We start from the raw sequence: 10,289 nt of genomic DNA, 5'->3' as shown, positions 1-10,289 counted from the left end.
TTTTATGAAAACGTCTCAGACTTGGCCTCATTTTCACAAGACTTTGGACTTTTTTCTTGTTTTTTTCTTCAGATATATTTTCTTCAGGACTTTAATTCCTGTGATCTTGTTTCTTGAGACTTTATTGGCGCCCCCATACTATTTTAGAAAAAAGTCCCAGGAATCTAAAACTTATTTATTATTTCCAGTGACATTTTGTCCTAGGACTTCAGAAAATTGGGACGTTTTTACCAAAGTTTTTATTTCCAGGTTTTTTTTCCAGAAACTTGATTCCTTTGACTTTCTTACATAGATTCTATCTGTAGACGTAATAGTGTCATGTGACGTCCGATTCACAAGGATACCTTTGTGTATCTGCAGCAAAAATCCAAAAGGTACTTCTATCAGAAGCATGCCTGCACAACACTATTGATAAAAATTTAATTTTCCACAAGAAAAAGTAGGATATTTCATTCATCCTTCTAATAAAAAGGTTGATAGGGTACCGTCTTGAATCGGACATACCACTTTATAAATGGAGGTCATCTTTCACTTTTGCCAAGAACTTTAAAATAAAACTGTTTTGAAATATAAATTGCTGACCGCTCTTGTATTTGAAATATAGATTGATGACCGGTCTTGTATTTGAAATATAGATTGTTGACCGGTCTTGTATTTGAAATATAAATTGCTGAACGGTCTTTATTTGAAATATAAATTGCTGAACGGTCTTGTATTTGAAATATAAATTGCTGACCGGTCTTGTATTTGAAATACAAATTGCTGACCGGTCTTGTATTTGAAATACAAATTGCTGACCGGTGCTGACTGGTCTTGTATTTGAAATATAAATTGCTGACCGGTCTTGTATTTAAAATATAAATTGCTGACTGGTCTTGTATTTAAAATATAAATTGTTGACCGGTCTTGTATTTTAAATATAAATTATTGAACGGTCTTGTATTTGAAATATAAATTGCTGAACGGTCTTGTATTTGAACCATAAATTGCTGACCGGTCTGTATTTGAAACATAAATTGCTGACCGGTCTTGTATTTGAAATATAAATTGCTGACCGGTCTTGTATTTGAAATATTTGGAATAAAAACAATTTAATTAAAATCTATTTTTTTTTGCTCGCAGGGCAGGCTTTAGGTTTTTAACAAATTTCAGCCAATATGAGGGAAAAGTTTTCTGTAAATATTGCGACTAACCTTTAGTTTGATTCAGATTCAAATAAAGCAAATTTTTGAATGTGAATTAAAGATTATTTTTGTTAGGTTGTTGGTGTTTGTGTCTGTCTTAGTTTCAGTGTCTGTTGGTGTGCAAGGTAACAAATAATACACTTAATAATGGAATTTATAGTCTTTTCAACTTTGTTAATTAAGGTAGTTGTGAATTTAGAACTGAATTGCATAAATAAATTATTTACAACCTGAACCCTGAAAAAAATACAATTTTGATGAAACTTTGAGAATTTCTTTTTAATGTCTTCAGAATAAACTGTTTTCTCAGGGTCTAGCACAGGACCGCCAGTATGTGCCCTGATGCCCGGGCACCATGTGGAACCTCTGAAACGGGATTGGAAAAAACTATTTAAAGTTGAATTCTTCCCGATTCATGAGAGCGAGCTCTCCTGCAGGAATAATTGGTAAGAAAAGTTTCTTCCAAGATCAGATATTATTCAGTTTGTTTTGACTCTTGATAACATAATAACTGGAATAGGAAAATCAACATTAAAGCAGTACTGAAGTTTCGACAAAGCAAATTGTGCATTTTATGTTGCAAAGCAAATTGTGCATTTGATATTACAAAGCAAATTGCGCATTTGATTTTACGAAGCAAATTGGGGATTTGATGTTGCAAAGCAAATTGTGCATTTGATGTTTCAAAGCGAATTGTGCATTTGATGTTACGAAGCAAATTGTGCATTTGATGTTGCAAAGCAAATTCTGCATTTGATGTTACGAAGCAAATTGTGCATTTGATGTTACTCAAAGCAAATTGTGCATTTGATGTTACGAAGCAAATTGTGCATTTGATGTTACGAAGCAAATTGTGCATTTGATGTTACGAAGCAAATTGTGCATTTGATGTTGCAAAGCAAATTGTGCATTTGATGTTGCAAAGCAAATTGTGCATTAGATGTTGCAAAGCAAATTGTGCATTTGATGTTGCAAAGCAAATTGTGCATTTGATGTTACAAAGTAAAGTTCTATACTACTGAGTTATTAAATCGCTTGTTAAAAGAAATGTGCCTGTTTGCACTGAATAATTACTGTTTTAATACTCATTAGACTATTTAAAGCCGTGACTCGAATTTAAAAGTGTATTTCCTATTCTAGAGTTTTCTGGGTTATCACTATTTTCAAGCAGTAAACTTGTGTTTAATACGCATCAATGATCTATTCTAGAACTAGTCATTCCCTTTCCGGAAATCTCATATTTTTATTGGAATGGAAATTAATGCTTTATGCTTCTGACCCCCCCTCCTCCTATTAGTCCGGATAATTCCCCTGCTGACTCCCCCCCCCCTTATTAGTCCGTAATCCCCTGCATTTTAAGGTGCTCCTATTCTAAAGATTCCGTGGCTAAATACAATTTGTTAAGTGAGAAAAAATCTCCGAACGGATTGTACATTATTATCAGCGCCATCCCACAACTTGACTCTCCACTTCCGCATTTTATCAAGGTAGGAACGTCACTTCTTAATGTCCACTTATATTTTTTTTTGTTTCAAGTGACCATTCATTCAAAGATCGTTATGTTTGTTTCTTTTTTTACAATTGTTTTGGTTTCTACCGCTAGGTATTTTCAAGTACTAATTCCGTTTCCTACCCTAATTTTTTTGTAACAACTCAACCACTGGTTTCCTGACTTGTAAACCATATTCCTGGTGGAGGGGGGCAATTTGAACCCCCCCCTGTAGTTTTTTACATAACTCAAAAAGTATTGGTCTGAGGCTGTTGAAATTTTCTGACTTTTCTTACATACCCAAAGCCCTCCCTTTAGGCCTAAAACCGGGCTATTTTAATACTAACTGCCTGAGTTCTCAGACACACTGCCTGAATGACCGCTTTTTCCTGTAGCAAACTAAACCTTTGTCTTGACCCACTTCCACTTGTCAGATTTTGATAAAATTTAGCTTTTTGGAAAGCCTTTGACAGAAGGAAACTAATTGCACAAGTTTTGCGAAAAAAAAATTCAAATATGTTTTAAACAACCTGTCAAAGGAAATTTGCACATTTTTAGTTTTTCTTGATTAAAAATCAGGTTATTTAAAATTTTGCAAAANTCAAGATATATCGTCATGGATTAGACTTCAAGATATATCGTCATGGATTAGACTTCAAGATATATCGTCATGGATTAGACTTCAAGATATATCGTCATGGATTAGACTTCAAGATATCGTCATGGATTAGACTTCAAGATATATCGTCATGGATTAGACTTCAAGAACATAGAATATCGAAATGAAGCGTTTAAGATTTACACTACATGATATCTTTAAACAACCATTTGAAGATTTTAATTTGAATCTATTTTCAGTTACTCGAAGATCTACACGGATATTGTGTTCTGAGCATCTATGTATTTATCATTTTATCCTGTAACTTTTATAAAAAATAAATTGTAACAGATTATTAAATAGTTAATGCTGTAAGTGAGCCTTTAATTGGTTTTAAACTTGCCTTCCTTTTTTAACTTGCTTTCATATTGGAAACCTGAATAATTTGGGGGAAAAAAAGCTATAGAAAACTATGAAAAGTTAAGATTGAATACATTCTGTATTTATTTTTGTGTGTGATCATGTGTATAATCAGATAAAGATGATAACGAATGTCGTCTTTCTGCTATTCTATTTTAATTTGTTCTTCAACAAAACTAACTTTCGAAGCTGCAGATCAAAACTTTGTCAAATGAGCTTATGACCAAATAGCGATTTAAATGTGCACGCTGTTTGACTCTTTTTTAACTATCTCTCTGGATCAAAATTTTGCTTTGTTAAAAGATTTCTTATTCTTAATATTCTTTTTCTTACATAATGCCAAAATAAGGAATTAAAAATAGAAGTGTAGAAACTATTGTTTTGGTTAGTTGCAGGATAAAACAAACGAATTATCTGAAATCTTGAAAGTGTCATCAAAAGTTTAAATTTAACCTAATTCCATATCAAATCTAGAATAAATTGCACGACCTAGGATGTTTCATGATTATTTGATCAATGTTAGCTAAATTTTCGTATTTTTCGTGCAAATTTCGTTCGCGAGTTTTTTACTCGGTAAAGATTCTTGTAACATCTTTTTTGGTCTAATTTTCAATTTTCAAGAGTACAATTTCAAATCGTGAATATGCAGGTCAAACTTTCACACGTATTTATTCTCCACAGCTTAAAAACTGCTGGCACTAGCGCGCTCAAACTTTTAAATTTTAAACTTCATTATTTAGTTTTAACAATTTTTTAATGTGTAGGGTAAAAGATGGTGACATGGCTGGTCAGTGTTTTTAACGATCAAATTTTCCTAATTTTATTTTTTTCTCTTAACACAAAGTTTTTGTTATTTTAATTATATAGTCCGGCTTTAAATTTATTTGTATGATGGTTTTGCGATTGTTTGTCATAATTTAGTAAGATTGACCTCCTGAATACTTATATTATTCCAATCTTGACCAAACTTAAAGGATGTGTTAGTAGTCGAGACACATGATAATGAGACACTACAGAAACAGAATTTTGTTACATTTTTCGTGTTCGTCATTGAGTAATTTTTTAAAAACCGATTCTCAAAATCATCCCTTCAAAAGTAACAATCTGTGAAGATTTGAAAGTTCTCCACAATACTACATTCTTAATTCAATTACAGAAACCAACAACTGGATAAGATTACTTATTTTTGATGAAAAGAGTTAATTTTTATTTTCTCAACAACCAAAGTGGACAATCTAAAAGGATTTTAAAGATTGAATTTGCGCCCTTGCTGAGAAAACGTGCACCGTAAAACGTCCTAAAAGATTTCTCACAATACTGCATTTTCAGCTCACCTACCATGTCTAGCCAGACACTCCCTTTAATTCGTTATTAATTGAAGCTTGGGGTTCCATGCAGATTCACAATTATTGTTTAAACAAGTGGTTGCATTTAGCGCAATGATGCGCAACATTTGTATTTGTTAGTTTCATGACGCACCATTGAAAAATAAGTTCTGCTATTCTATTGTTGCATGAAACGCGGTTATTTTTAAATTTGTATAATAAGTGAAAATTTCCGCCAATTCGCTCCATCTGTTTGGCCAGCTATTGTAACATATATATATATATATATATACTAGTTGAAGTGCCCGGTGTTGCCCTCGGAATTAATTAACAAATTTCAGCCAATATGAGGGAAAAGCTTTATTATGTAAATATTGCGACTAATCCTTTAAGATTCAAATAAAGCAAGTTTTTAAATGTGAATTAAAGATTATTTTGTTAGGTTGTTGGTGTTTGTGTCTGTTCTAGTTTCAGTGTCTGTTGGTGTGCAAGGTAACAAATAATACACTTAATAATGAATTTTTAGTTTTTTGAACTTTTTAATTAGGGTAGTTGTGAATTTAGTTCTGTATTGCAAAAATAAATTATTGACAACCCGAATCCAGAAAAAACACAAAATTTTCTGAAACTTTGAGAATTTCTTTGTAATGTCTTCAGAATAAACTGTTTCTCAGGGTCTAGCACAGGACCGCCAGTATGTGCCCTGATGCCCGGGCACCATGTGGAACCTCTGAAACGGGATTGGAAAAAACTATTTAAAGTTGAATTCTTCCCGATTCATGAGAGCGAGCTCTCCTGCAGGAATAATTGGTAAGAAAAGTTTCTTCCAAGATCAGATATTATTCAGTTNTTTTTCTTGATTAAAAATCAGGTTATTTAAAATTTTGCAAAAATTTTTGCATATTCGAAATGGCATGGTCAAGGGTTTTTCAAAAATGTTTAATTTATTTTTTGGCAATTTTTACTTTTCATTCATTTTACATTTCATTTTTACTATATAACTGGATTTTGCGATAAAAATTCAATTTTTGCAAATTTGCAAATTTATTTTGTAGATCAATTAAATCTTAATTTTTTTAGGAAATTTTTACGGGGTCGAATTGCATTTTAAGAATTTGGTATAAAGTGGCAGCATTTTTGCAATTTATTTTGAGTTTAAGAATCAGTTCATCTGACGTGTGGGGAGGGGCAAACACTTGGGATTAGCTTATTGAATTTGAAGTTTCCTAGCAAAGCGTGTGAAATCTGTTTTTTAACGTTTGTATATGGTTTATTTTTAAGGGTGCCTCTTGTATGGTGATAAAGAAGCCTGATGATAAAGGACATGACCCTATTGAGTTCCCATACATAAATAGAAACCTTAAACTTAAGAAACTGGACTGCCCGAACGGAGAACTCATGTTGGGTCATAGGTAATTACTTAAATAAGATTGCAACGACCAATAAGTTTGATTCTCAGCTTTACAGTTTTTAACAGAGCTCTGTGCAAATATTGTTAAATATTTAATTTAACGAATCTTTTTAAAATTTTTCTAGGATATCTAGCGAAATGGGGAAATCGTTTCATGAAATTATTTTTTTGCCTAGACTCTAGCTTTTTTTAAAATCTGTTCGAAGAAAAACAATTTCGCTTTCTTTGTTTGGCGAAAAGAAATTTTTCGCAAAATTGTCTCCCTTTTTTCTCGCGAAATTCTTTTCGCAAAATTATTTTTGCATGCGAAAAGAAATTTTCGTATTTTTCGTGCAAATTTCGTTTGCTAGTTTTTTAATCGGTAAAGATTCTTGTAACATCTTTTTTGGTCTAATTTTCAATTTTCAATTTTACAATTTCAAATCGTGAATACTGAATATGCAGGTCAAACTTTCACAAGATTGTGACATGGCTGGTCAGTGTTTTTTAACGATCAAATTTTCCCAATTTTATTTTTGTAAAAATTAATGCGAGCTACATATAGAAAATTTACTTTTATTAAGATTGGCGCACATTAGGATATTCTCGCTCTATACTCTTTAACCTCTTTGATTAAACTTTGTTGGTAGGGATGCCAGTAACAAGGAGACGGTCAGCTTCTTTATTAAGAACAATCTACACTATGAAGAGAAAAAGGAACAGAGGTTTAGATGTACTCTTGTCACCGAGTAAGATTTTTTATTAAGATATAGATTTAACCTAAAGTCTGTTGTGAATCTTGATCAAGCGTTAATTTTCATCTTGTTAATGATTGACATTGTTTTGAGACCCGTTTTTAAATATTGTATTTAGTTAAATCTTAAGGCATATTTTTCCGTGAACTAAAATATTTTTTTATAGTCCTGATTTTAAAAATATTTAAAATTAGTTCTAAATTAATTTTTAATTTAAAAACTCGCATAGAATATCGAAATGAAGCGTTTAAGATTTACACTACATGATATGAACTACTCAAAATATACAGCTGTACGCTATCTACATAGTACATACATGCAGCTTGGGCTGGGCACGTTCAACCTTTTTCTAGTCGTTTCGTTAACAGTTAATTCAAATGTTAAAAAATTAAAATTTCAGTTAGCCATTAGTTTTAAAGGTAAGAACGGAACGTTCGTTCCGTTAACGGCATTTTCAGTTTTTTAAAAATTACTGTTAGTTAAATATCCGATTTTATTAATGGCGTTAATGGAAAATTTTAACAATCGTTAACGGCTCTAGCCATTAATGGTTTCGTTATTACAAAATAAACGGCGTTAACGGTTTTTGGTAACGATTAAAAAACTGCACAACCGTAAATGTTATATTACAGAATTAATTACAGAAGACGACATTTTAAAACTTGTAATTTTTTTTGCAGTTTCATGCAGTTTCAATCAGAAAATAACGACATTTACCGGTGTTAGCTTTTTATTTTCAAAAACGCCTTATCCGTTTTGTTAACAATTTGAAAATTAACGGTTTTTACCGTTCGTTAACGGACTCTTTCCTTAATTTTCAAAAACCTTCGTTTCGTTAACGGAACTTAGCCCAGCCCTAAATGCAGCTGACTGCAGTTTAGTAAATCTCCTTCTAGACTACATAGGCTTTTAACTTAGAACTTTTAATAAATGACTGCTATGCAAAAAACCGTCTGTTGAGGGTTAATTTGTCGGGAAAAAAGGATTAAAAAAAGATTAATTATTTATGATTACTTCTTTTGTAATAAGCTCTATCATTTAATGCATTTGCATCTTAATTCAATTGGCTATGAATCCTGATCATAAAATTTCAATTATTGCCAATCAAGAAGACAAAAAATTTAACCTAATCCAATATAGCGAGACTAAATTCAGGAAAAGGGCATGCTAAAATTTTATGTTAAATGTGTTCGGACGAACCTTCGTTTAACGATGGAAAATTTAAAAGAAAAAATACTAAAATATAAGTTTGGAGATTCAAAGAAGCAAGGAAAATCGATGAACTATTCATAAAGCTAAAAAACACCCGCCCAGATTAGGTTAGAAAATTGTGCCAGTTTATATTGATTTATCTGAAATGTTTAAAGGTTCGAAAATGGCAGACCAAATTTTGTACAAGTTTTTAAACTATATTTTGTGCTTAAATTCGTTTTGAGTATTGAGGAAAACAAAACTTTGAGAAATTCAGAATTTGACATTTCTTAGATTTCCACTGTAACTAAACTAGTTGATGTTTGAGATGTTGAATAAATATATGGAATGATATTATGTAAAGTTTATTATCTTAAACTTAATACTTCTCCATCACGCGTTAGAAGCTAAGTATTGGATGATCCTTAGTAATATCCTTTGCACTTTAATTTTGAATTTTTTTAAATTCATCTTTAAAATACATAAGCTAGGTACAGGTCGGTCTAAAAGTTTGTCAGTGCTTTAAACAAATCTAGAAAATCTAGTAATGCTTTTTTATATTTTGAGGTACAGATCTAAAATTTACAATTTCATTGTAGACCCATCCTAAATGCTGATTTTTTTTGGGTATTTGTATTTATCATTTGACCATAAGTTTACATGGTTACCTATAAACACCTCAAATTGTTGCGACATAGGGTTTCCAACAAACCAAAACTTTCGCAAAAATTTTCTTTCGTATTTTGTAAACTTTTTCGAGAAATTTCGCATAAAATTAGTTTTGCGAAAAGTAGGGAAAACGATGCGGAATTTTGTGAAAAAAATAAAACAAAATATGCGTTAATTTAAAGAAAAATTGCGAAAATTTTTGCGAAACAATAAATTCGAAGTTTTCTAAAAAGTTTGGATGTTTGTGCAATTTTCCGCAATTTTTCTTTGTCACATAAGGAATGCGAAAATACGTGAAAAAATGTTCGCTTTCTCCATTTCTGTGGAAACCATAATTAAGCTGCAGGAAGACTGTAAGAAAAAAGAATCCATAATTTCCGTAACATCTTAAAATATGCTTTCAGTGCGTACTTAATTCAGTGATCTTCAATCACTGACCGAAGAAAAAGTGGGTTTTACTGAATATAATACACAATCTGTAATATCCCTAGTTTAATATGGTTTTAAAAGAGAAAGCAACTTCACCAACTACCCCTAGCTACCCCTTCACCTTTGTTCTAATACTGGGTGTTCTAAGAAACATACCATTTGAGAGACTTCAAGATATATCGTCATGGATTAGACTTCAAGATATATCGTCATGGATTAGACATCAATATATGTCGTCATGGATTATACTTCAAGAAATCGTCATGGATTAGACTTCAAGATATATTCTCATGGATTAGACTTCAAGATATATCGTCATGGATTAGACTTCAAGATATATCGTCATGGATTAGACTTCAAGATATATCGTCATGGATTAGACTTCAAGATATGTCGTCATGGATTAGACTGTCTTTTGCTGGAGGAATCGGAGTAACAAAGAATTTCGCTAAAATTTATTAAAACCAAAATTGTCGTGTAGCATGAACGATTTCTAACATAGTTTTGAAAATAAAGTTCAGGAATTAAAAATTCTGCAAATAATTTGAAAAATCAAAGACGACCTTCAAGCGACCTTTCGACTATCATATTTCGTAGGACACCCAGTAGAATAAAAATATATATATAAAAAGATAAAGTATAGTTGGACTGTGTAAACCTCAAAGCATGGCGCGGTGTGAGTAGAATTCTCCAATAATGAGAAAGTAAGCTAAATTTGATTAAAATAGAACTCAAGCTCACCAAATACAATCATTATTTAAATGCTTTCTTTATTCTTTTCATTAATCCATACCTATAAATTTTAAGGATATGATTTTTTTTGTAAGAAATCTGATTTG

General features: G+C 31.5%; 1 protein-coding gene and 1 long non-coding RNA gene across 2 annotated transcripts; both read left to right on the top strand.

Annotated features, from left to right (window-relative positions):
* Positions 1-1,209: 1,209 nt before the first annotated feature.
* LOC111696159 (uncharacterized) lies at positions 1,210-7,177 on the top strand. The gene is made up of 5 exons (XM_023465708.1): positions 1,210-1,309; positions 1,495-1,630; positions 2,590-2,671; positions 6,298-6,428; positions 7,057-7,177. Exons 2-5 carry the CDS (start codon positions 1,527-1,529, stop codon positions 7,157-7,159), a joined length of 420 nt encoding a protein of 139 aa, XP_023321476.1. The 5' UTR covers positions 1,210-1,309; positions 1,495-1,526; the 3' UTR covers positions 7,160-7,177.
* Positions 5,397-5,761, top strand: LOC111696160 (uncharacterized). Its single transcript, XR_002764018.1, has 2 exons — positions 5,397-5,508; positions 5,691-5,761. It is a non-coding gene; the product is annotated as an uncharacterized LOC111696160 (long non-coding RNA).
* Positions 7,178-10,289: the final 3,112 nt, after the last annotated feature.

This window comes from Eurytemora carolleeae, unplaced genomic scaffold (genome assembly GCF_000591075.1).
Source record: "Eurytemora carolleeae unplaced genomic scaffold, Eaff_2.0 scaffold80, whole genome shotgun sequence".
Classification (NCBI taxonomy): Eukaryota; Metazoa; Arthropoda; class Copepoda; order Calanoida; family Temoridae; genus Eurytemora; species Eurytemora carolleeae.
This window is presented reverse-complemented; position numbering and strand designations above follow the sequence as displayed.